Source organism: Accipiter gentilis, chromosome 10 (genome assembly GCF_929443795.1).
Source record: "Accipiter gentilis chromosome 10, bAccGen1.1, whole genome shotgun sequence".
NCBI classification, from domain to species: domain Eukaryota; kingdom Metazoa; phylum Chordata; class Aves; order Accipitriformes; family Accipitridae; genus Astur; species Astur gentilis.
In genome coordinates this window covers 23,105,154-23,132,167 of record NC_064889.1, presented here as the reverse complement: position 1 = coordinate 23,132,167, position 27,014 = coordinate 23,105,154, and the positions used below count along the sequence as shown (strand labels likewise).

General features: G+C 47.1%; 1 protein-coding gene across 1 annotated transcript in view; it reads left to right on the top strand.

The window, feature by feature from the left end:
- Window positions 1–27,014, top strand: part of IGDCC3 (immunoglobulin superfamily DCC subclass member 3) — a 106,181-nt gene that overhangs the window by 7,973 nt on the left and 71,194 nt on the right. The window contains exon 2 of the mRNA XM_049811576.1: window positions 3,707–4,012. Coding sequence (XP_049667533.1) covers window positions 3,707–4,012 — 306 coding nt within the window. The remainder of the gene's footprint in view (window positions 1–3,706; window positions 4,013–27,014) is intronic.

The window sequence follows — 27,014 nt, the reverse complement described above, 5'->3', positions numbered from 1 at the left end:
TAGACTAAGTCAAGGATTTTTCAGCTTCTCATGCCCAGCCAGCAAGAAGGCTGGAGGGGCACAAGAAGTTGGGAGGGGACACAGCCAGGGCAGCTGACCCAAACTGGCCAGAGGAATATTCCATACCATGGGACATCATGCCCAGTATATAAACTGGGGGGAGTGGGGCTGGGGGGGGTGGTTCGCTGCTCAGGAACTAACTTGGCATCAGTTGGCAAATGGCGAGCAATTGTATTGTACATGACTTGGTTTGTATATTCCAATTCTTTTATTATTATTGTAATATTATTTTCTTCCTTTCTGTCCTTGTAAACTGTCTTTATCTCAACCCATGAGTTTTACTTTTTTTCGATTCTCTCTCCCATCTCACTGGTTGGGGTGGGGGTAAGTGAGTGGCTGGGTGGTGCTTAGTTGCCAGCTGGGGTTAAACCATGACAGGCTTAGGTTGGGCTGTTTGTGGGCCAGTTTCTCATATCTGTTCCTGATGGTGTGCAGCATCCCAGGGCCTCATTCTTTTTTGAGAAAACCTGCAGGAACATGATGGCCTGTAGAAGCATGGTATTGAGAGGGGTATCCTTCACACCAAGCCCACTCTGTGCCCCCAAATTAAGCCGTGAAGCTGAGGGCCATAGGGAATGGGACTGGCTTCAAGGTGACCTTTGGCTGGAGAAGAGCTTGTGGCTGCTTCCTCAGAGCTTTGTGCATGCCAGGGACCTGCTGTGCTGCAGTGCCATGGTGGTGCAGAAACAGGTCAGCTTGCCAGCTTGCTTCTTGCCGACTGTGCCACCAATGACTTAACCTGTTTGCGAGACTCAGACATTTACCCCATGAAAGACACAAGTCTGTGGTTTTTGCAGAGTGGGATACTGAGGCTCTTGAGGACCAAAGCTCTTTTTTTTAAAGGCAATTTCAGATCTGTCTCTTTAATGATGCAGATAGGCAGCTTTAGGATGTCTAATGTGCCCATGGTGCCAGGGAAAGGCATAGGGACTTTTGAAGAGCAGGAGATGCCTCCCTGCATCTTTCAGCATCTACGTATCTTGGGAGAAGAGGGACTTTTGGCTGAGTTTGCATTGAAAGCCCACGTCAAGTTGAAAGATATAACTTGTCTTCTCCCAAATACTCAGATGGGGTGGGCTTGCTTCTCCCCATGCATCTGGTTAGTCGGTCACCTGGCCCTGAAGCCCCATGAAAGTGTCAGTGGGATTTCTCCAACATTGGAAAAGCATCCCATGATAAAAGCATCCGTTGAGGAGGAATTTGGTTTTTTTCTGGACACTGCGGGGTATTTGTAGGTTATGAACCAGTTGCACACTGTCCACTGCCCAGTGTCACACCTTGAGGCACAGTCCCGCTCTTGACTACAGACTGAGGAGACCCCAGGACCAGCCAGTGTCCGTCCTCACCCCGGCGTGTGTCTGAGGGCACCAGTCCTAATTCTAAGTGTCATCACTTCTGCTGTTTGAGCAGCCTGGAGTTAGGACGCAGACCGAATGTTTATGGAGGTAAACATCATTATCTCCAATCACAGGCCTTAATGATGGTTATTATAATGACAGCTATTGTGGGAAGGGCATGTAATTATGTTGATTCTTTCTTTTATTGTACATATAATAATAAGCTGTTTTATCTAAGAGTACAGTGGAGCTGGGGGAAGATGGGACATTTATTTCATTAGGGATTTTTTCTGATTGCCTGTTAGGCTAAATCCTGAAGTCTTGTTCAATCTTTCTGGAGTCAGAAGTCCCCCTTGGTTCAGTGTCAGGACGTGAGGGTCCTTATCCTACCTAACTCCCCGGAGTGCCCACGCAGGGAATGGGGCCCCAGCATGGTAGGTGCTGTTGAGAATCTGGCCACTTTACAGAAAAATGCAGAGCATTCATCTAATTCCTTAATTTTCACAAAAAAAAGTAATTGATGGGTTTGTGCTGGCTGTAGTCTAACTTGCTGAGAGGACCCCAGGGCTATCTCATAAAAAAGAAGTCACAGTGAGCGATAGATCACTGAGATGGCTGGAGCTAGCCTGACATTTTAAGACTTAATGGGTTAATAAAGTGTGTGTTTTAGGTGTCTGTCACTAAGCAGAGTTTGTCCATTCCCTGCACACACATTCATACCTTGACGGCAGTACCTTTGACCTGCCATGCACTACCCCTGCCTTCTTTGTCTGCTCTGTCCATCTGCCTCGGCTCAGGTTGCACTCAATGTTTATCCCCCATAATCCAATTTAAGTTGCCGTAGAAAGCAATGGGGATTTACAGAAAGAAAGAAAAAAAAAAATCTCTCTGGGTTTTCAGAGCAGAAAAGACAGACTTTTTTCCCCTTCTTTTTCTTTAGGATAACTGCCTCTTCTCATCTCTTTTATTTTTACCACAAATCAACGATCTGCCCTCCACTGTTTTTGAGTCTACTGCAGTGGGATCCTGTCCTTGGTGGGGTCTATATTAGGGACAGACGTTACAAAGACTGTGCTGTGGTTGGTTTTTGCCAAGAGAAGTTGCCTGTGTCTGTCCCAACTCTGCAAGCAGCTGTGGAGTCGGTCCCCCTGAGCCCATGAAAGAGGGGAGAAGCTGTATCGTAGGTTTGAGTAGCTGGAAACCTCCATCCATTGAGGGGGAGGGGGTGTTGCACAAGAAAACTGTTAGAAAGGCTTTTCAGATGAAATTGTAGTTTTCTTACTCTGCTTGAATTTCTTCTCCGTTGCTCTTCTTTAAAATAAAAAATATGCGCCTCCATCCCTGCATTTATACCCTTCAGATATTTATAGGACTCCTGTTTCCTGGTTGCTTTTTGTCTTCCATGTCAGCTGTATTTTGGGCTAATCTTTAAACAATAGCTCTATTTCTGTCATCTTCTGTAGCATCTAATCATGACTGTATGGCAAATTATACCCTCAAAAGGTGTGCTGGACCAAGTGCAGCATAACATGCCAAAGACATAGTGTTTAAGCGTTCTGTTGGCAAAGGAAGTAAATTAGGATGTATCTGTATGATGGGAAGCGAGGGTCTGCCTATTGTTGGTACAAATTCTGCAATAACTTATCTCTCATGGACATCATTTAGCGTAATTGCTTTGCAAGAAACCTTTTGTGTCACTGAGCCAGAACATTGTGCATTTGTATTTTGGTGCTTAACTTCCTCTTCATTAAGGGCTGAATAGCACCATCCTTTGCCTGTTACAGCATGAGAGACACTAAAGAGACAGAAAAGCATGGTGTTACGTGTGAGGGGCAAACAGCCTCCTGGTCTGCCAAGCAGAAGTGTCATGAAGATGCTGGTGGCAATATGGTCTGAATTGGGAGCTGACGAACTCCCTCTTCACCCCCGCCGGCTGTGCTGCAAAGGGGTCTGGGGCATGGTGCAGCCCCCTCTTTGCCTGGTTACATGGGGAGAGGAGCGGATTTCTTGAACTGGTGTAAACTTCTGTTCCTGGGGTGGGAATGGCTGGAGTCTCCAATGGCAGCCTGGAAGGTCTGTACCTGTGTTTGTGCCTTTGGAAACTGCATCCTGAGATTCTGATAGCAAAGCCTTGGGAACCAAAGCATGCCCAAGGGTTTCATGTTTCTCTGAAACACTTGCACCTTGTAGTCCTATCATAGCCCACTCCATCCCAAATGTTTTCATCATCCTGTTAGCTGCTGTAGCAGTTGACTCTTGTTGCTTCTTGTAGACATGCTGCTGACTCTGTCCTTCTCTCTTCATTTTAGATTTTGGCCATTCCTCCGAACTGGCATTCGTTGTGGAGCCTAGCGATGACATAGCTGTGCAGGAGCAACCCTTGATCCTCTACTGCCAGGTGGAGGGCATCCAGCCAATCACCATCACATGGCGGAAAAATGGCGTCATGATCGTGGACAGCGAGAATGCCTTTATGTTGGCCAACGGGTCGCTCTATGTGTCCCGCTTCCAGAGGGTCCGGGGAGATGGGTCCTCGGATGAAGGCGAGTATGATTGCATGGCGCAAAACCACTACGGGCTGGTGGTGAGCCGGAAGGCGAAGATTCAGGCAGCGAGTAAGTACGGGCATCGTCCCACCTGCGCCTCATGGGGCAATGCCACAAGGGGCACTGGCTTTGCCAGGAAGCAGGAGGGCAGTGTGGTGGGTGCTGGGTGTTCAGGGAGGGATGATTAAAGAGGGGGAAGAGAGAAAAGAACCTGGAGCTGCTGTGGGGATCTGGCTGGCATCTAATCTGTGCAGCTGTCCAGGTGTGAAAGGACAGCTAATCAGTTTTCTCAGGGAGAAAACTAAAAGCCACCTTCTAGCAGTAAATTCCCTGTCTTGGAGGGATAAGTTACATTAAAGTCATGTGGTGAAGTAGTCTGTAGTTTATGTATCTCCTGCGGTGGGTTTGGAAGTCCCTTTGCTGTGCAGCATGGCTGGGCTCTCCTTGGCAGGCAGTGCTTCCCAAACCATAGGCAAAGACCTTCTGAAGGTCATGGTTTCTTTCATTTTGTTATTTAAGGCAGGCAGCGTGGAGGCAGCAAGGTCTTATTTACTACCCAGCGTGGCAGTGCCTTTGGGGGCAAGGCTAACAACACCAGACAGATTGTCTGGTGGGGGAGCCCGGAGGAGGAGAGAGATGAAAATGTCAGTGAGGGAATGAAATTTAAAGGTGGGGGAGGAAGAATTACAGAGCAGGCTGTGACTCCAGCCCTACGCAGTACCCAGCTTAGCCCGTTGCATTGCCATGGCCAGAATGGTTGGTCCTGTTGGGTCTCCTGGCATGCAGGCTGCTGAGTTCCCCCTTGACAGCTCTGGTTGCTGGTTTATGTTTGTCCTGGGACCGATGGCAGAGCTGAGGTGTCGTGGTGGTTTCTGTCCCCGTTGTGTTGGTGGCCAGCTTTGCCCACAGACTGTTTGTGGGCTCTGGGGGTGCAGCCACTGATCCTTTCTGCATTCAACCAGAAGTCGCTGTTGGGTGTACTTTATACATGGGTGTGAGGACAGGAGCCTGGTATGGCCCCGAGACCTGGCCGAATGCTGGTTTGTTAAATAAGTTCTGCTGAAGGGTTCTTCGACTTGTTTGGGAGATGGCTACTGCTCTCCTTTCTGTGCAAGCCACTTACTACCCGATTCTGTTGTGTTTGCATATTACACTGTGATTTTTTTGGTGCAAAGCAGCAAAAGTCTATGGCAAAGTCTGGGCCTGAGGTCCCCTGGCTGCAGTCTCCAAACTGGGGGGCCTTTTGGAGCATTGCTGCCCGCTCCCCGCAGCGCAGGGGCCGGCTGGCAGCCCACCAAGGGAACACTCCAGCCCTTGTGTATAACAATTCCTGAGTGCATGAAGTGGCCATCTGCAACCTAGCTTTTCAGTAGTGTAAGAAGTGACATTGTCCAGGAGCCAAGGGCTTTGGGTCTGTGCCAGATTAGCAGCTGGATCTCAAACTTGTCAGTCTTGTGGTGCTAAACCTTGGAGCACTTTTGGTGAACAGCTCTGGCACTTATGAGCTGGGAGCTGGCTGATGCACAAGCACAATGTCAGACTTCTCGGACCTGTAAACAGGAGACATGAGAGCCGGAGGAATTACCTTTGGGATAGTGGATTGTCAATAAACACTGTTATCTTGGCTCCTGCATCAATATGTATGTGATGTGCTGGGTGTCCCTGAATAGCATTTCCTTTTGTACCCATAGTTTCGTGTGAATCAAAATGAAAAAGGGATCGTGTTGAAAATGTTCTGGACTCCCTTCTGGCTTCAGGCTTGGTTTCTTGCCAGCCCTGAGAAGAGGTCTGGGTGAAGCCAGCAGAAAACAGCGGGCACCTGGCCTCAATGCCACAGGTGCCTGTGGATAATGGGAATAAACGGGATGTTGTGAGCAAATGTAACCTGCTGCTCAGGGCGAGGTCCCCCGCCGTGTCTGAACCACAGGGGACTCGGTTTAAAGGTTTAAACGTAGATGAAATCTCCTAAGAATGAATCACAGTTGTACCTTCGAGCCCCCATGTCTCCGGGTGGTTACACACAAGTAGCAGCATTTTTCCTTGCCCCAAGTCCTGATAAGCAAGTCAAACAAAGGAGAAGGGTAATTATCCCCATTTTACAGATGATGGGACCATTGCATGGAAGAAATGGGGGCTGGCTGCCTGGAACGAAAAAAAAAAAACAAGCGCTAAGCAGACTTTTGCAAAGCAGAGTAAATACTGCCGGTGGGTAAAACCTCATCCCAATGCTGATCTCTTCTTCGCTCTGAGCCTGACATCTGAACACAAAAGCAAAGGAGAAATAAAAACCTTTCACAAACAAAAATCTTGAAAGTTGATCAAGGCCGTGCTACTGAGGAATAAAAGGGATCTGACAGACCAGAGCCCCTCGAGAGCTCTGCTGCACTTTTCGCTGTCTTCAAAGGCAGGCTGTTAGTCTCATATCACCGTTACAGACCCTGGCTTTGTATTATTGCTTGGAATATAATCTTCTTGGCTCAGAGGAATGTACATATTTGCATTCAGGAAATGTGGGCTGGATATCATATTTTTATGTTTCAAATTTACTTCAACACTTGGCATTGAGTAAAATTTAACTGGAAGAATATGCTGCTGTCAGCCTCTGTGCTTGTGGCCCCAATGGGCTTGAGATGCATGCAGTTTCCCCACGGAGCAGGCACTTCTTAAAGCCTTCCTCCTAAAAATTGACTCATTAAATTTATTTAACTGAAATTCAGGGGAATTTCTGTATGTCATCATTATTAACCGAAGATACTCTGTGGAGGGAAGTGGACCTTGGCTAGTTTGTGGATTGTCAGGTCAGGTGCTAAACACATTGATAATATTTTTGTAGTGTAACTTTCTTTTGACAAGTACAAGTGTGCAAGAAGCCTATGTGTGACTGAGTTGAGCAGAGGCGCTCGTCATTTCCACCCTCTGCCTAACATGCTGGTTGGAATTTTTTTGGTTGCTGTTTCTGCGTCTGTTCAAACCCTGGTGTGTTAGTTTAAAAGCTTGTGCAGTGCAGCATGTTTCTATAATCTAATCAGGTTATTGAATACAGATATTTTCTTTTTCCTAATGACAGCTTCATAATTTCGCATGACTCCAAGCTGTCTTAATTAAAATCAGTTTTGTAGGCAGAGTGTTCTCAGGAGGCACTGCTTGGCTGTGTCTTCCTGGGTCTCTTTGAGGAGCTGTATTTCCTTTGTGCATGCCAGAAGCTGATGCACGCCTTTGCTGTCTGTGGATGGAGGTATCCTCTGAGCAATAGTAACGGCTAGAGTCCACTCCTTTGGAAGGTGAGCTCCCCAAAACACAGCTGCCTTCCTTCTCATCACCACCCTTTGCTTAACTTGGCCTTACTGATCGTGTTGTCTCATGGCATTTCCAGCCCTTTTTGCCGATGCTGTAATTTGATGGAGCTGCTTCCACATCATCATAAATCACAGCCCGGCCGGTGGAGTAAGACCCATTGATTATATCACTCAATAACAAGCAGTTACCACTAATTGGAAATCACCATCAAACTGGGTATCGGATCAGGCTCTGCACGCATCCAGCCTGAGAGTAGCAATTTTCCCTGTTTGATCTGGTGCTATTAAAAAAAAAAGGAAAGAGCGAAAATAAGTAAATTGTGCAACTTAGAGCCAAAGAGGTTTCCTGAAGTTTGGTGAAATGGACCTGCCCAATATTTGAAGTACTGTGGGACCTGAGAATAGCTCTGGAGAGATCTGAGCTTGTAAAGACGCTTTCCTCATTGTATCTTGCTGCAGAGGGAATGTTTTGTAGCCAAGCATAGCAGCACATATCCCTGTGCCCTTCTCTGCTCCCTTACCCCCTTCCCTTCTGCATCCTGCCCCAAATCCCGCTCCTCTATCCCACTGTGCCTGGCCATCCATTTCACTTACCCTACCGGCAGGAGAGCAGGATTGATAGCTTGGGCAAGGCAGATGTTTTGTCTCTTCTCTGCATTGATCCCTGCGGACAGCAGCAGCAGCTCCTCTTGCCCAGCCTGGGGCCAAGGATGCTCTCCCTGCAAACACGCTGGCCGCTGCAACCTCCAGGCCAAGGGTCTCAAGGTCATCTGCAAAATATGAAAAGGGGTGAGATCTGGTGCATATGCATGCCTGCAAGTTGTTTTCCCTGCCAGGCTGTGCAGTCAGGGGAGGAGATTGGGAATCACGGGGTTTTTAAAGCAGCAAAGATCTTCCCATCGTTTCAGCTCCTCTGCACAGAATATATTCAGGGTTTAACCTGCAGCCCCCTTTCCAGGCTCTGGGGTGGTGGGAAGAGCTGCTGAGCCCAAATAATGGCAGCATTTATAAGAGTGTAGAGACAAGAAGGAAGTCTAAAAGGATTAGGGAGAGACAAAGGGGGCTGATTATTTTATGGGTCACAATACAAGGCATTAGAGTGAGATCACAAAGGGATGTAATTACAAAAGAAGGCCATACTGGGGGGATCAAACCAGGATTAGAGTGGGAAATGTTTTTACACAGTTTTGTTCCACTCATTATGAAGTTAGCATTTTAAATTAAGGTTTAAATAAGGTGGCACCAAAGTTGTCACCAAGGTATTTCCTGGGCAATGCCACTGTTTAGATGCAGATTGTGAGTCTCAGCTCAAAACATGAAGGCAGACCTTAAACACGTGGGTTTGCTGTCAGTTTTTCTTGTGCGCGTACAGTATCTGTATTGTCAGCAGAGCTGTACCTATAGCTTGTGCTTAGATCAATTCAACCTGTCTCCGCAGTTAGAAGTGGGATACTTTTGTGATGACATGTTTTAGTGGTGCAAAACACATGCTGGAAGTAAAGGTATGCTTTTAAAGCAAGTGCCCTGGTGTCGGTTTGCGGCTCTGGAGACATGGTCGCGTTACTCCCAGGAACTTTTGGCTAATGGTCGCTTGCATTTTATTGCAGTTTAACCCCTGCTGTTGCATGCCAACTTTCCTCCATCCACAAATGAGATTTTTTTCTTTTTTCAGTTGTGGCTCTGCTTGCATTTAATGGCCTTTCTTCTCAAATGCTGAGTAGAAAGGCTCGGTCCTGATGTCAGTGATGTTTCTTCATTGTCTATGCTTTGAATGCTTACGGTTCTTGGTAAGCCCAGAGCAAGTTCTGGGCTTGTAGCAGTGGGTCTCAGAGGGGAAAAATACCCATGAGGAATTACTAAAGGAAAAAAAGGAAAGAAAAAGAAATTAAGTAAAGCTAAAAGACCGTGAGAGGTTTCTAGGGGATGGATATGATGGGTGAGTAGGTTATTTCCCTCCATCAGCTCTTTTGGCTGCCTCTAGGACATGACTGGCTCACGTGATGCTGCCTCTAAAATCTGTACTATTGCAGTATTTGGCCCTGTGTGTGCTGCAAAACAAATGTACAAATATAGGAGTCACTGGTGGGAGACCAGAGAGATTTGACTGGGAATTTTAGTATATTTGTGGGATTAAAAGAGTTTGTCACTTACCCACTCACTGCATTTCAGTGTCTGCATATAACAACCAGGATTCATCCTGAGACTTGAGCACATTATAAGACCATATTTCTTTTGGCTGCTCATTTCTTAGCAGTGTGATAGTTATTTAAATATCATCTTGCACTTCTTTGCGAGGCTTCTAACGTGGACGCGCCAACCTTAGCTCTGGCAATGTTATCTCTCATATAGGGGGTTTGCACTGCAGGCAGTAATGTCACTTAGTCATTTATAGAAAGCTCAGGGGAAATATATCAGAAGAATTTCATTAATGGTAGCACTGTTGAGTTATTTGTCTCAATTAACTCTTGGAGCACAGCTGAGGAAGTTCTGACATCCCTGCAGCCTGCACCTGCAGCATGAGGCTGCTCCTGAGTTTGCTGCTTGCTTTTTTAACATGGGGTGATGCTCTGCTGGTACCTGCTTGGGCAGCTCTGTGGAGGCAGCATGGTGCCCAGCCTCACATGCTTTTACGCTGCTTGTCCTTCTGGCTGCTACTTTGCTCCAGCCTCTCCTTGAAGTGTGGGGCCACCCTCCTCTGTTATTTTATTCGGGAGGGCAGGTCTCTGCTACCTTAGTCTTCTGCTTGCAGTCATCACCCCAGGATCTCTTTGATGCTGTCACCTAGAGCAGCTCTTTATCTACTCAGGCTTGTCTCAGCTTAAGGATTTGTAATGCCACTAGTTATACGGTTGTTTTTCCAGCGGGCTGGTGGTGGCATGATGGTTATATGTGGCTCTTGCTCTCATTCTGCCCTATGAGGGTCCCAGCTGGCCAGTAACATCCATGCACCAGCTCTGCCTCAGTTTCCCCTCTCTGAACTCAGGGTAGGTTTACTGTCAGTGCCATCATTTGCACACCCCTGTGAGCACCTTGGTGGGGCAAACTGCTATTTTGTGTTTATTAGGGACCCACGTTAGCTGGGTACAGTGTTTCATTTGCACTGTTGCCTCCCTGCAAGCCTGCCAAGAGGTGATGGGTGCGCAGTGCTGGGGAGAGGCTGGTGCCCAGGTGAGAGGGGCTGCTTTTCTGCTGCCATTCAATGGCAAGACTGTGAGTAGGAATTCATTTTCAGGGGCATTTGACCAGAGCAATCAATTCTCTTGATCTAGCGGGTAATGAGTGAGTTAAAGGAAAGCATTACTGCGTTTGCCTCGAAGCTCTGGTCATGGCTGTAACCCACAGTTACTGAAAACAGCAAAATAAGTAAATAAATAAAAGGGCACAGAAGCAGTAGAGAAAGATACCTGATTGTGTCAGGGTTGTGTCTTTTGTGCTGATCCCTGCCCACAGGAGCCTGCCTGCTATGAGACTGGGATTTGGGTACCTTGTTTTGAATGTTTGTGGCCTTTGGGTGCTGTAGCGAAATGAGGAAGGGCAGACCTCACAAATCCCCTCTTACATGTGAGTCCCTGCACGGGGACCAAAGCTGCTTTCCCAGGGCTGGCAGGATGAGACCTGGGAGAGCTCTTGGCCGGAGCCCCCTGACACCAAGGGATGCTGGATCCTAGCTCCACGCACCGCCTCTTCTGCTCCAGTTTTGGCTCTACCCGCCATCGCAGCCCTGTTGCTGGGAAGGGAGTTTACTCCCACTCCTCCTAGGCACAGCATATGGTTTTCAGAGAGGTTCTTGCTTTAAACCCAATTTTACAGTTGGGTTGACTGAGGCAAAAGGAGGTCAAACGATTCGCCTGAGGTCACTCAATAAGTGGCTCAGATTAAATCTCAACCCACGACGCTGCCCGTTCCCAGCGCTGGCTGTGCTGGCCAGACCAGATGGCCTTCTGAATGCAGCGTCAAGATCCTCGGCTTTTTCTCTACCTCATTGTTCTCCATTGTGGGCTTCTGAATGCAGGACCTTGAAAGTGAGAGTCGTTTGGATTTGCCCAGTCCAAGTTATTCTGTTTAATGACATGCATTTGTAGGAGAGCGTTTAGACACACTGCTTTGCTATGGAGGTTTGAATTTTGCAGAGATTTACCTCTTTGCTTTGATTTTCTGATATTAAAACTCTCTCTACCCCAACCAGCTAAAATTGGTCCCTTACCCTTTCAGGTCCTCCGCTGCTGTCTCACTGGCTGCAGGGCTGCGCTGGCTGCCCAGGTTTGTCCATGGGGCTCTCAGGCCCTGATCCCTGGGATAATTCCCTGCGTTATTTTGCTGCAGTTTCTGCACCACTCTGGTCTGTCTGTGCCGTTTGTGCCTTCTCCCTTACCTTGGTCCTGGGCTTGCACAAGGGCATCAGTGCAGAGTGCTGTTGGACAGATAGTGTTGTGTGTTTGGCTCTGGGAGCCTGTGGGCTCTCGTGTTGGCTCTGGAAACACAGATGGAGATGCTGACATCTCCCTCCTGATTTGGAGTGGTGTCCCATACATCACTCCTGACAGTAGTAGGGGCCACAGACGCAGTTAAAGCAGTACATTGGGTATCGTGAGACAATTTCCATCCCCAGTCTCTAAACCAAGCAGCTGCCTGGAAAAGCATGGCTCCGTAACCTCTTTTGGAAAAGCAGGTGGGCAGATCCTCGGGACTTGCAGAGCAGAGACCATCTGCCCAGGGAGCAGCAATGCTGGGGTAGCTGCTCCTCCCTGCATGCACCCGCCTGCCTGGGGCAGGCTGCGGTCCTTGGGGTGGTGGGGAGTTCTTCTGCACCCGCACAGCCCTCTGCATCCAGCCTCCCACAGGAGGGCCCGCACTCGGGACCACTCACATGCCTCAGTAAGTTGGCACCTCTTGAGCATGCCTTGATTAATGGTGTTTTTTTGTCAGTCCTAAGAGGCCCCCATTATGTCCCTTTGATGCTGCATTTCGCACTTACCACTGTCATTGAGCTCAATGACTAATTTTCACAGGTCATGGGAGAGGGACAATGGATCAGGCCACATTTGGAAGAAACAAATGAAATTTTGCTGCAACTGAGAGCACTAATTAAGAGTAAGGATCAATTTGGGTGTACAAAAGAGATAGTTTTAGGCTGCTGGTGTGTAAATGAGTGGCGGTGTTGCGGTAGCAGAAAAGGCTCAGTGTGTGCATACTTCAGCTGCAGCATTGTACTCCACTGCATTTGATCGATCCTTCTGCACTCATACATCGAGGAAAAACCAAGCGTTTTCCTGCCTGCCCTGCCTAGGAAGGGCAGGAAGAGCAAACTTGATGGATCAAGTAATGGTTGATACCTGTGAGATGTTTTTGGCCAGAAGCAGGAGCTTGTGTTTCTTCAATTGTGTTGCTCATCTTGGAGGGTGGCACTGCAAATTGGCTGGTAGCTTTTGTGTGCAGTGCATTGCATTCACTGCCCATCTCTCTGGGCAGGATGATGCCCATCCTTATCTCAGGCCATAGCTCGCCCTACCAAGGATCGAACTGCTTTGCCAAGACTGCAGAGGAACACTGACTTAGAGGAGGTGTCAAAGAGGGAAGGGGGGACAGTGAACTCTCATCAAGGAGGATGTCATGGATGCAGTAGGAGAGACCAGGAAAAGCCAAAGGTGCGCAAGCTGGGTTCATGGCTTCACTGAGCACTGAAGAAATGTGATTCAGGTTTGCCCAAGCCTTCACGTACAACAAAAAGTCAGAGCTAATGTGTGTTTGGGATGAGCAGGTTACAAATGTCCAGGTCCCAAGGCTGTGCCAGTTCAAACCAGTTTGCAGATCATTTTGGTAAAATCATGTCTATTTTTGGTTGGGTTTGCCTTGGGCAGAAAGGTAGGAGCATCAGCTGGAGCATCCTTTCACCAAGAAGGTTCTCCAGGGCCTGTGGCGTTCCCATGAAGCAAAGGCTAAATGGATTTTAATCCAAGCAGATTTGTGGTACTGAGCAAACCTCCAAAACTATCAGGCGGAAGGGGCAGTACCCTGTTTTCCCTTGTTCCTTGATGTGATTTGCCCATTACCATTTTTTTTTCCCCTGCAGCTCAGCATCTTTCCCAGAGGGCAGTGGGATATTCAGCCTCGGTCCAGGGGTTTGCTCTTGTCCTGAGCTCTATGTGGTGATATTGCCCTGAATGGCCAAGCAATGCAGCTGCATCCCTTGGGTCCCCAGTATGGTGGCTCCATCCAAGGTGAGGGGGCTCTCCAAGACACTTTGTTTGCTTGAAGCAGCATCCGTGTCCAGCTCACCATGGTTTCCCATGGCAATGTAAAGGAGTTGGAGAGAAAGTCCTGAGTGTGTCTTTCATTAGTGATCCTAATGCTCAGGGGGAGAGGAGAGGCAGGACCCCAAGGGGTCAGTTCGAACTCTCTCTCAAAAAAAAAAGGGAGGGAAGAGAGAAGAAAAAGTCTTTGCATGCTGGACTGGCCATTTGAAAGATGACAACAAAAATAATATTTTCTGGTTCTTTTATGGTAGCCAAAGAGAAAACAGCTTCCTTGTCCCTTGGAAAACCCATGGGTGCTCTAGAGCTTTGCGAGGGCTCAGACTCTGCAGGTGCCCAGCACCTCTAAATGACAGGGACTGGTCAACATCCTAACTAGAGGGCTTGGGTGCTAGTCTTAAGGATCAAGACTTGACCGTTTTGGCTGATGCAGCATGGTGTTTGATGCCTTGGGAAGCTCAGCTCCTCTACTGCCATCCTGTGTGACCTTGGGCAACTCTTCTGATGCCCTTATATCTCCAGGAATCGGGGACGGAGGCATTGGTGCTCCCCAGCTTCTCCCTTTGGGGACCCATCGCCTGCAGACTGTCTGCATCAGCCCGGTGTGGGGGGCCCTGACCCCGCTTGAAGCTGTCAGAGCTCATTATCAGCACCAGCAGCTCATTCCCACCACAGCGGGTCTGGGGAGGCTGGTTCTTGGCTGGTTCCCTCCAGGCGTACTGCTCAGCGCTGATTGCTCTGCGGCTAATCGGGGTTGAGGATTTGGGGCACTGAGTGTACCTCACATCGCTGCTGGCTGTTGATTTGCATGAGGCTTGTGGGTCTGGCTTTTCTGAGACCTTTGAGCCTGTACCCAACCATCCAGGAACCAGCCAGAGGGTTCAGAAGTTCTTTTAGGGGAAGACAGAGGTCCCTGCGTTGTGTATTCGTATGCAAAAGCCTGTTGGACAGCCAGCGTGGGTATAGGTACATAGGAGGTGTTTGTGTTTCTGTGCTGGGGAACACGTACAAGCCTTTCTGTTTTAAAGTGTAGTTTGCATACGTTTGAAGCACCTCTGTGATTCATGTTGCTGCGTCCCGCAGGGGAAACAGGATTTGTTCTTGTACAGCTCCCTGCCCAAGGGGAGCCTGCTTAATTTTTCTTTTGCTAACTAGGTTCCCCCAAGAATGAGAGATTACCTGATCTTCCAAAAGCATTTCCAATGTGTGGAGAAGTCTGGATGACTCACAACTTTTAATTAGCTCTCCTGACCGAGGCAAGGATCCCTCCCTTCCTCCCTCCCTCCCTTACACTGAGGTGGTGATTAGAATTACAATGAAGATAATCCAAACTGTATGTGTAGGGTTTTCTGTAAGCGGAGAACAAAGCAGGACATCCATCTGGTGAGTGTGAGCCCATAATACCTTTCTGCTCATTTCTCCAGTGCAACAGGAGCTGCTTGGGACGGAAGCAGGCTCATTATTTTGGAAAGGCTTGCTGACACGCAGAGCAGGGCTGCCTTGTAATCTCTGAGGCACTGAAACCGCTGCTCAGGAAGGAGCATTGCTTTTATTTTTAAGTCTACCTTTGTATTTCTGCTTGTTAAAATCTGCAGCGATGAGGGATACCAACCTCTTCTGAGCCCGCCATTAATTAGTGTATGAATGAGAGATGCCCTTAGTTTTAGTAAGGCCAATCAAAGCTGTAAGGGAGTTTTAAAAGGCACTACCCAGCAGCAGAGCTAAGCCTGTCCTGCGACAAACATCCCAGCAGCAGTGAGGAAATGAATTAGCTGGAAACAACCTCCTTTTCAAGTGATGCTATTTGCCCTCACTTAAAATTTTCTTCTCTGTATTGGACAGATCTCATGCCTCAAAACTTTGGCATCTCTTTACGTCCTGTCTTTGCAGTGGGAGGCTCCCCTTGTGCTGTGGGGTCTGCTTTCCCATGCTGTGCCCTGCAGCAGGCAGGAAAGAGGCAGAGTTTGCAGCAGAGAAATGCGATGTTGGGCCCTCAGCCACAGTGCTACTTGTGCTTTCCGGTCAGCTGGATTTTGCCAGGCTGCTCCAGTGTGGCAAGAGGATGGGTGCATTGCGGCAGGGCTGCCTTGGTGAGAAAGGAACAACAAAAAGCCGTTGTGGAGGAGCAGCCGGCGCTTCGTGCTGCCGCTCGCCGCCATGCCAGCAACGCAACGCATGCTTTGACTCCTGCCATGGCAACAAGTTCATCCTTAGGCCAGTACAACGGTTGGCCGCAGTGTGGCAAGGCGGCCAGGAGCCGGTCCAGCCAGCGGCATCCCCAGAAGGACTCAGTGAGGCAGGAGGGATGGGGTTAGGTTTCATGCCTGCAAGATGCTCTGTCAGCTGCAAAATTCAGGCTTCTAGTTTCCTACCCAAAAAGGACAGAAGAGGCACTGGGTGATCCTTTTGGGATCCTAAGCTGAGCAGCACCGGTGTGCAGAGTCATGATAGCTTTTTCTCTCCAATGCGAATAGCTCGAGAAGCAAGATGGACAGCCCAGATCCAAGGAAAAGTTGGTCAAACACGAGGAATCTGTTCCTCTTATTAGTGCTTCAAGCACTAAAAAAATACCCTCTGCATCTCAGAGCTAGGTGCAGCCTTTGCTTTGAAAGAAATGTCTTTTCAAGCCGGGATCCTGGGTGCTGAACTTGCCCAGCAGCCCTGTGCGAGCCAGGCGTGCCAGTGGGGTGCAGCTGGTGCAGCTCAAAGGGAAAATATGATCAGCTGTTGAATGGCAGAGATTTGAGACATCATGCCAAGGCTTTGTGTTTTGATTTTTTTTCAGTGCATGCTATGAAATTCATAGGTCGAGTATTTCTAGAGAGCCGCTTGGCTTCCTGTAGGAAAAGAGGAAAAAACGTGGAAAATAAATAATGTACTCTATCGGCAGCTTCCAGCATTCAAAACCTGAGTCGAGCTATCTTTCCTCTCCCAAAATCATAACACTTGTTCTGAATTCTTGATATTAAAAAATAACAAATTATTAGTTCCTTTAGGTCATCTATTGACTCTTAGCTGTTATGATACACTTAAGTCATGTTTCTAGCATTTGTGATTTGTGGAGAAAAGAAAGCTTGAAAACATCTCGCTTTTAACATAATGAGAGCTAAGGTTGACAGAACTGCGAAACGCTGAAAGTTGGGGCTTCATGGCATTGCCAGACATCACAAGGTCCTTGATGACATGATGAGAGCTGGGAGAGCTGAATAAACTGATGAGCTTCTTCCATTCTGGTCCCTTGTCATGTAAATAGGCTCCAATCTGCATGTCAGAACTCTTGGGTAATAACATTAAAAATAAGGAAGCAAAAACCCCAAGGTGTGTGTGTTAGCAATCTTTAAACAGGCAAAAAATATGCTTGGAGGAGTTTGGATCAGGTGAGAGGGCTCCTTGTTACTGCTGTGCTTCTAATGCAAAAAGGTAACTGCCGTGGCTTAAAAGAAAGTACTTTAATGCTACATAAATATAATTGCTTCGATGAAATGTCTTTAGCCTCCTGAGGGAAGTTGTAGTCTGGTAAGCCTTTAGATATGAATGGACGACTCTGTAATTGCTATTGTTTCTGAGACACATTAGGAAGGCCTAATGCTGATCACTTCTGGCATGTTATGGAAGCAGCGTAATGGCAGTCCCACGCAGTGTGCAGGGGAAGAGGGTATTAGTATGCATTTTGCAAGATGAAAAACTGACAAACGCTTCAGGACTGGAAGGTTTTTTCCTAATTAGATTGTGGGCTTGTGAATTTTATTCGATCTATTTTTTTTTTTTTTTTTTCTCCTGCTGGTACGCAGAGTGAAAGTATCTAATTCTTTGCAATTTAGGCTTTGGATAATGAGCTTGAAGGCAACATCTCAGAGGAGTGCAGAATTGATGGGTTAGTACATCAGCTCTGGTTAATGCAGTCTCCTGACACTGACAGGGTCCAAACCAGCTGGTTCACAGAAAAGGGCAAGACATGGGTATTGGGAATAAGTATTTTTTATTTTTTTAATACTGATTAGTAAAACATGGGATGTTCTGATACATGGGATGTGCTTCCATCTCTGGATTGGGAGCAGCTATCTTTAAAAATCAGAATCTGGGCTTAGACATAATTTCTAAGAGATATCTTGGGTTGTCTCCTGCTTTTAGATACTGTAGGCATCATGTTTTCCAGCTTTTCTTCATGGCATAGGGGCCAGAAAAGCTAGCAGACTGCTCTGGCACAGTAAGCAACTAGGCAGGAGCTTGAAGACCTTACCCCATCCTAGCAATTCTGGCTTAGGTGGCATTTTTCATGGAAGCTAGTAAAACTAGGGTCCTGAGAGGCAGCAGTGTAGCCAGGAGGATTGGCGCTTCCTTTGGGGTATTGATATAATTCTCGTGCTGTTGGTCAGACACAGGGTTATTCCTTATTTTCTGCTGGGCAATGTTTATAAGTGCTTCTCAGTGCTGTTTGACTGCAGTCTTCTTCCCCGCCAGAGACAGGGGCCTGTTTGCAAAACCAGGGAGGTTTCCAGACCTGGGTGGAAGAATTAAGGCCAGCACTACAGCCGTGTATGACAGGCAACTGAGATCTCCCATTGTCGCAGCACTCACTCATTACAGATTAAACCCTGCATGTGGCTGGATGGTCTGTAGAGGTTAGTCCATCTCCTGTGTCTTACTGGAAGTGGCATTACCTGCCAGCTTTGCCATTGTTTGCTTTGCTTTTCTATTAATGTGCCTTATTTCCACGTCTGTCCTCTCAGAAGTAACATTACTCAGACTAAGCAAGACATAGTCTCTGTTTCCAGAGACTGGTCTGCTGATCCCCAGGGTGTGAACCTGGCCAAGCAAAAGCTGTGGGGTTGCCCATTTTAGCTCTTGCCTCTGTGTGCTGACCTGGACCTTGTCCATGCCATTGGGTGCATGCACAGCCTGACTGCTGGATGTTTCTTCCTTCCATCGGCAGCTCATATACTTTGTCATTGGTGCTCAGAGCTGCAAATCTCTGTTTTTTCCTAGCTTTGTTAGCACTGACTTCTGTTTAGGAGTGGTATCAGTTTGTAGTTATTTTGTTGCTTGATCCTGCAAGAATATCTGTCAGGTAGTAGCCAAAAAGGAGATGAATTTCTGCCCTTGGGTTTCATGGGTGTCCTCTCTAAAATGCTGCTGTCCTCTCACCATCCCATGTGCAGCTCTAGCTTGTTTTCTGAAGTCGGTCCTAAAACGTTTGGGACCTGCTACCCGAAAGGCCTGAGAAGAGAGCCTAGAAAAAGCTCTTCTGGGGACAAAACAGAAGAGATGGGGTTAGGTCCTTTATCATTGCCCTGTCCTTGTGTAGGGACTGATGTAAACGCAGTCCTCATCTTTGCTGCACCATTAGCATTCTATTATGAAACAAAAAGTAATAACTTACTGATGCTTTCCCTTGAATGTTTAGCCTCAAGTGGTACATCTTGGTCTTACTTGGAATTTATTTTCATTCTGGAGATTTTTACTGCCTTCAGAAACTTCACTTAGAAGAGCTGGATTTTATGGCTTTAAACTGTTTGGTTTTAAAGACTGTTTTTTTCCCCGTGGGCTTTTTTTTTTAAGGAAAATGAGGAGTCATGTAATCCTTGACACACAATAGATTGTCCCAGATTAATAACACACTATTTTTCACAGTGAACATGACACTGGCCTGCTGTAATTTAGTCTCCATCCTGGCATGCTCTTAATTAGGATGAACACCTCTGTGAAAACTCCACATATGGCCAGTGCCGGCTTTCATAATAAGCTGCCCCAAAAATGCAAGGAACGAGGGGTAGTGAGTCAATGAAAATCCTGACATAAATTGACTTTTTGTGTCCTGGCAGTGCTTGGCTGAAAGCCAATGACAATAAGAGCCCGGCATGCCAGAATTCACAGGCAAATAACACTTTTCCACTACAGCATCCTTACGAGACACCCTCCCAGCAGCCGTCCTTCCTTCCTGCCACTCATTCGCTTGTGTCCAAAGAGGCTGCCGATGGGGGGGGGGGGAAATGTCTCAGTGTTGTGACGGGGTGCAATGAAAACATGAGTGACAGAGTGACATTTTGACAGCTTGACTTCAGGTTCCTACTGCAAATGTAAATATGTTCATTTGAATCCAATTTACACAACCAGGAGTTTTTAATGGGAAATAAATGGAGGATTGCTTAAAGGTAACTTTTAGGGATTTTTTTTTTTAATCCAGGATATTTGTGGACTTTTTTATGGGTTCAGCTGCAAATTTCCATGATATTGTGGAGGTCAAAGTAGTGTCTGATCCACTTTGCTCCAGTCATGTGTTTTTCCATCAAATTGCTTTGTTTTCTCCGGTTTGATGCTAATTCCCGTCTGAGTCAAGAGACTGCCAGCAATGTAGTTCATTAAATGTACCTATTGAGCAGCTGATAAAATTGAACCACAATCCCATCCTCCTCAAATCAAGGACTCTTAAACAGCCAATAGTCCATTTTATCTGTTTCCTAAGGGGTCTAATCTATTGCTCTTTCTCACTTGAAAACTTGCTGTATTTTCACTGGAGAAAAGTCGCTGAGTGTCTTGTCAGGTGGGAACAAGAATGGCTGAATCACGCTTCGAAGCATGATTTATTTAGACAATCTCGGCACCTTGGGGATTTCTTATTCCTTATTAGTCCTCCTTGTAGTAATTCCTCCCTGAGATTTGGGTGAGTAGTGCTGGAAGATGCAAGCTCTGGTTTGCATTCCTGTTGCAGGAGCAATACACCTGTGGCTCAGTAGAAGGTGGCGTGAGATGACGGCCAAAACGACCTTCTTGTCTTTCTGGGGTCTGATTGCAGTGCTGCTCTGGTGCCTTCCTTCCAGGGTCCCTTCCCTCCTGGCTTTCTCGAAGAGATACTTTTGTCTCTTCCTATCTTCCTTGGAGAAGCTGGATAGCTCCTGATGGCTACAGTATTTCGGGTAACGCAACTTGACCAAAGAGTCTATGGGGACAAGGTGGACCATGGCAAGATATGACAAAAGCGCAGGAAAATGAAGCTTGCTGGAGACCAGACTGTAATCCCAATGTCTGGCATAGCAGAGAGGATGTGAAGCCTGCTGATCCACACAAATGTGGGTCTGAGTGGGCAAACAGACTGGGCTCGGCACCAGTTCCCAAAAGGACCATTTACTTAAGAGGGTTTAAATGATATTACGAAAAATTTCTTCACTGAAAGGGTTGTCAAGCATTGGAACAGGCTGCTGGGGAAGTGGTTGAGTCACCATCCCTGAAGGTATTTAAAAGACATTTAGATGTGGTGCTTAGGGACATGGTTTACTGGTGGACTTGGCAGTGTTAGGCTTACAGTTGGACTTAAAGGTCTTTTCCAACCTAAATGATTCGGTGATTTCCCTGGGCGCTGCAAAATGTTAGGAAAGCACAAGGGGTGCCAACAGAGCTTATAGGAGACTGGCTTTGCATGTAGTTATGTCCTTGGACCAAGCTAGCATACCTGCAAACTGCTTCCCTGTGATTGCCTCCTAGCTGAGAATCTGTCTCTCCTACAGGGAGGACATGGGGAGCTCATGGTTGTGTTAAATCCAGCTTGTCCTTGTGGGGTAGAAAAGAGACTGGAGCTTTCCACTAGTTGTATGTATACACATCATTTATTGTTTGGGTCCTATAGGCTATGTCAGAGTCACCTTGTAGCTGCTGGCCCTCAAATGAGAGGCTTAAACCCTGGGTATTTAAAAAATTTTGAAAACAGATCTGGGTTTTTTAGGTATTTTTGGTTTGGGTTTTTTTTTTTTTTTTCCTGTTCTTTTTTTCCTCCTGAAACCTTTCAGTGCTCCTTGATTTGGAAGTTTTGGAGTCCATGGCAGGAAAGTCTCAAGCAATAACAAAGAAAGTGCTCTGTAATCCAGCCAATTTAGCTCATTCACCACACAGCCTCTCCCCAGCTAATGGGAGTTTATGCATTTCCATTAGCATATGGGGACTGTACAATTCTCCATTCCTGGGTCCTTAACTGGAGTAGATGAGTTATCTTGGCTCAGAGCTAGAAAATCTTTAAGCTTATCCAGAGATACAGAGATCACAGAGACCTTGTAGCTGTAGGTGTTTGACTTGGGCATCTGGCTGCCTTGAGATGTGGAGGTGAGAGATGGGCTCCTAGAAAAGCCCTAGTTTCACACCTGGAGTTTTGTCCCTCTGTCCCTCCAGGGATTTCAGCAGCATGCATCGCTGCAGGTGGATGGAGGATGTCACCCAGGGTTTCTAAGAAGTAGCAGATTGCTTGGTCCTTACACCGAGACCTGTGAACACCCATGATGGATGCTAATTAAGCATCTGCTTCCTTCTCAGTTTTAAGTGAAAGGGTGGCAAGGTAAAGTGACAGTCAGACCTCATTTATCTTAATGAGAAGGGTCAGGAGTTTAATGGAGTTTTGCTTAGTGAGGGTGTTTCAGCCTACCCTGTGTTTGTTTGGGAGATGTCTCTACATTTTGGGTCCACAGGGCTTTTTAGCTTGGGTGATGTGGCTAACTGGGATTTAATGCTGATGTCCTCTGAAGTCTTTCCTAGGGAGATAGGTTTTAGAAGAAATCCAGGAGACTTTCTAGTATGTCTGCTGAGACTTGGTAAATGATTTTGATAATGATATAGTGAATTTTGCAGACAACTTTTCCCTGGCTAGCATGGTGCATGGGGCTGTGTTGCATACATCTCCGAGATGTGTGCTGTGCTAAGCAATAGTCTCTTTGAAGCTCTTTCCTATAACAGTTTAGACATTTAGCCAACGTATTTAGCAGATACCAGCAAAAAATGGGATTGTTTTTACATCCCAGACTCTCACCTTGTAGTTACTGCTTCTGACGTTTGTTTGACAGGATGCTGACGTATTTACATTGTAGCCTTACTGTATATAGACGGAGTAATCAGCCAGTCACTCAGGGCTACATCAACTAGGCAGAAGTAAAGCTCTTCTTACTAGTTCACGTGCAGCACCATGCTGTGTACATAACCTCATTTCTCAAGCCTGTTTCCTAGGTATTGAACACAGACCTGAGCAACACCTACCCCTTAATGGGACAGACCTCCAGCTGGCCTATATCAGCACAGCTCCAGCTGAGAACAGCCCTCTATCTACAAAGGACTATGCCAAGATTAGCCAGGGAGTTCTTGCAGGGCTAGCGAAGCAGGTGAACGCTATCACTGTCATTTTTTCAGAGGGGACACAAAGGAATAGAGGGGTAGGATGAAGCTGAAACAGTTCAGAGCTCTGTTGCAGAGTTGGTGTGGAGCAGGAAAGTCTTCAGTCTCTTGGCGGGGCTGCATGCCCTGCCCAGAGAGGAATTCAGACCTGCTCTGCTGGAGTCATTTGTGCTCATTCAAAGCCAACATCAAAAGGTCCCATATTAATTCGAGGCTTTTAAACACACAGATGGTGATAAAATCATTAATTATTGCACTTAACAAACTTCAGTGATTAAATGCTCTGTGTTTGTGAGTGTCAAGAGCTGGTGAAATCTTTCTGGCACCGTAAGTGAAGAGCAGGGATTTTGCTGGCTGGTGAGGTCAGATGGTGCTGCAAGCAGGCAAGAGCTACCTGCTCTTCAAAGAGGCACGTCTGTGCAAGGGTATAAACTACATTTGGCCCAGAATATTTTCATGTCATGCTTGATGGCCTGCGAGTGGTCTCTGCTCCTGCCTTGCTGCCCAGGTAGGTAGGCAGGGTCATGGCTTTTGGAAGAGGGAAGCTGTGGTGTGAGTATTTTGTGCTGTGGGAGTGTGGAGCACCTTGCCTCATCAAGACAATTGTCTCTGAGGTCTCCTGCAGATAAACCTCTGTTGGCTTCTTGATTTCCAAGGTGTTCAGCAGCTCTAATGGTGTTACTTTTTCTCCATCAAGCACAATGCGGTGGGGCTGGAGTGAGGACCATCCCCTGGGGACGTCTCCCTCCACCCTGGGAGGTGTTGGCTTGAGGCAGAGATATGTTGGCCTGAGCTCTTCCCAAGGTGAGGAATTCTGCAGACAGCTTATAGCTGTTTTTGCAGAACGTGGCCAGTGGGCAGTTAGAGACCCCAGTGGTTATTTTCTGTCCAGCCAGGTCTTGTCACTTATTGCTACCCATGGGGAGAGAATTTTTTCCCCCTTCCTCCAGAGTACGAGATCTCATTGTTCCCAGCACCTGAGGCATGCAAAAACCCCCTTGCCATCCTGGAGGAAGGGTCCAAGGATAGCCATGGCTGATTAGTGAGCCCTGAGCAAAACATGGCCAAAAAGCTCATGCACATTACTGTGCAGGGAGAGAAAGTGGACCCTCCAAAAAGGGTGCAGGTCCTGCCCCAGACCTCAGTGGCTGCAACAACCTCGGTCCTGTGGGCTGCGAGCACCCCATGGGGCTGCAGCATTTGTCCCCAGAGAGAGCCTGTGTTCAGTAGGGCTCTGTGAGAGATGGAATTCGGAGGCTTGAATTGGACCTGGGATAATCGTGCTCTCTGGCTTGGCTTGCATTCAGCATGGGGGGGGGACGACATGTCCCTTGCTGGACTAATGAGACTAGGAGTATGTGACACTTTTGTGACGCCTTCCCAAGCTATTTCCTCCAAGTTTTTAGTGTTAAATTGGATTCCTTCCCCGCCCCCCCCCCCCCCCCCCCCCCCCCCCCCGGTGTTGTTGGGAAACCCATCTGCAGACAGAAGAGTGATGCAGAGATAATGCTACTGGGAGTGGGTCTGTCTTGACTTTATGGCTCTTGCATCTTTCCTTTAGGGTTTCTCTGACTTTTTGCCAGGCATAGATGCATCTCTCTGGGCATTTACCATGGCCCTGCATTAAGTGCTGCCCAGCCCGGCACCTCATTGGTGCCGCTCACCCCACAGCCCTCCCAAGGCTTTGTTGCAAGAGGTGTTCTGGAGCAGATGTCCTAAATGAGCATTTCCCAAGTTCTCACCCCACTAGAGATAGTCTCAAGAGAAACATGCTTCAGTTTTATAATGTAGATGAGCCTCTCTCTTCCCCCCCCCCCCCGCCCACCTCCAGTTTCCAGCCCCAAAAGTAAGCGGTGAATTCTAAGGCTTGAGGGAAGCAACCACACAAAAGCCTATTACAATCCAGTCGCATTGTGCAAGGTGGGGATTTGCAATTTTAAGCGGAGGGAGAGGGAATCGTCATGATAATTACATGTAATACCTAAAGTACCTATAAATACAGCTGTATATTTATATAAAGCCTCTCCCAGCACACGAGTCCCCTGTCTGGCCAGGGTTGCCAGACCACCCTGTCCTGCACAAACAAATGAGTTAGAAAGTCCGAAATTCCATCCCTGCCTTTCGGGGCTTGTCTGGGGAATTCCTGAGTAATGGAGGTTGAATTGGGTCACAAGGGCAACGGGGAATAAATCTTCAAAGGTTAGCTCTGGCATGAAGTCTCCTTTTTTAGGCATGTCAGGGATTCTTTTGTTTTGCTTTGTTTTCCAAAGGCCCCCCCGGCCGAGGAACAATACCTTGCTGGGGCCAAGCCTGGCAGGGCACAGCCCCGCAGCATTGTCCGGGGGGCCAGGGAGGGGGCTGGGGGGAGAAATGACATCTTAAAGAATGGTGCTTCTTCTTATGGACACTTAGTAGATCAGTGTGCATTCAATTAACCCTATAAACCGTGCAAGGTCCAGGGAAAGAGCCTTTCAGGCATTATGGATTGAAAGTATTAAGGGGGGTGGGGGGAGAGCTCTTGGTGAGTCCTGTTTAAATAAAGCCTGTTAGGCAGGAGCGGTGTGGTGGGGGTGAAAAGAAGGGATGGGTTTTTTTCTGAAAATTAAATTCAAGCGCAGTCTCACGTGCTGGCCCGGATTCTTTAAAGAAAGTTAGGAAATCATCGCACAGCTCAGGCTGGGTGTCTTGGTTAGAAAGTGATGTTCGGTCCAGCCATCTTTGGGTCTGCTGGCTTGGGAGCAAAGGGATCCTGTAGACTGTCTTGGGTGCAAAAAACATTTTACAGGAGTATTTTCTTCCCCCTCAAATTTCTGTTCAGCCCTGAATTGTGTCCTAAGGCCTCAGCTATAATAGCCTGTGGGACATCCCCGACCTGCCTAAGTGCATGTTTGATGGTCCTCTGGGTATGAAGACATCTAAATGCTTCTGTGAAGGACCAAACCACTTTGTTTTTTCCAGTTGTATGTCTGACATCTTGCAGGCACACTACAAGACCCTGCCGTGTTTTGAAAATACAATATTTATTCCTATTAATATTTGGAGGACAGTCAAATTTTGTAACTTTTGTGTGCTGGCAACCCTACCCCCACCATCCACCCCAAAATTCCAGTGCCAGTTGGGGCTAAGTAGCTCCTCCTGGATGAGAGCAATATTGTGAGCAGAGAGATGGAAACAGCCAAATTTCTTTCGCTGCATATGGCTAATATTCACCTGGAGAAATCCAACCCATTTGTAGATATTAAACTAGACACAGTAATAAGTTCAGTATGTATTTCAATTTACTTTGCTGCAGATAGATTTAATTTACCAACTGCAGGGTTTTAGATGGAACTGCCTGTATTCCTGCCATTTTATGCGACATTCTGAATATATTATACATAAAGTTGTAAATTAACAGGCCTGTTTCTGATTTGTTGCACATATGACATGGGCGTGCAACTAAATTAACAGTGAAGTCTTAGTGTTGCAGAGTTTAATTATATTTGCAGATGAATTAGCATCTAATTCTTCTATCCCTTCCTTATTGAAGTACACTGGAAATGTTTTTTTCCCCAAAGACATTGGTATTTTGTATTATTTTGAGAGGAGGTCTATGAGATCTGCTGCATTTCCAGCTTATCTTGGAGCTGCAATTTGAATTCACAGCGCAACCGCTCTACATACATCTATGTCTATCGATTGTTGAGTGATAAGTGGCATTTCTGGTGATGCTATTGCTTTCTGGACATGGTATCACCAACAATCCCATAGTGCTAGAATAAACGATGTGTGTCCCTGGGACCCTGCAACACAAGTTGGTTCCTGGCAGGTTGCTATGGTCGTGGGGAGCTGGTGGACTTCACGTGGGCTGCAAGTGCAGGCTCACGACAACACTTTGGAGGTGGCTAAAGCATAGAAATGGCCTCCGCCTTGGAGAAGAAGGAAAAGAAGTAGCTGGGAGTCATGCAAGTGGTTTGAGCTGTCAGTCCTTCAGCTGGGAGAGGCCCACAGTAAAATGGTGGTGGTGGTGCAAGGTGAGATTTTTTTCCTGTGATGATTGTTTATGGAAAGCATCCCTAATCAGGACAGCACCAAGGTGTAGTCTGAAGATCCTTTAAGGCCAGGCTGAGCCTGTTACTTCGCTGTTCTTATGTGGGATGTTTCCCAAACTGGGCTCAGATCAGGCAGTGTCAGCTATATTAATTCAGTCTTGTGAGATAACTCCTAATTGCTGGAGGCACCATCATATTAGCGAGCCAGGAACATGGACTTCTGGAGCTGCTCTGCTGATGGTTGAAAAAGTAAAATGCAGTCTGATTTTGAACAAAACACAGTAAAACAACAGTGAAATGACAGCAGCTATGGTGCTGCTTGCTAGTGAGGTTTGGTGGTGCCTAG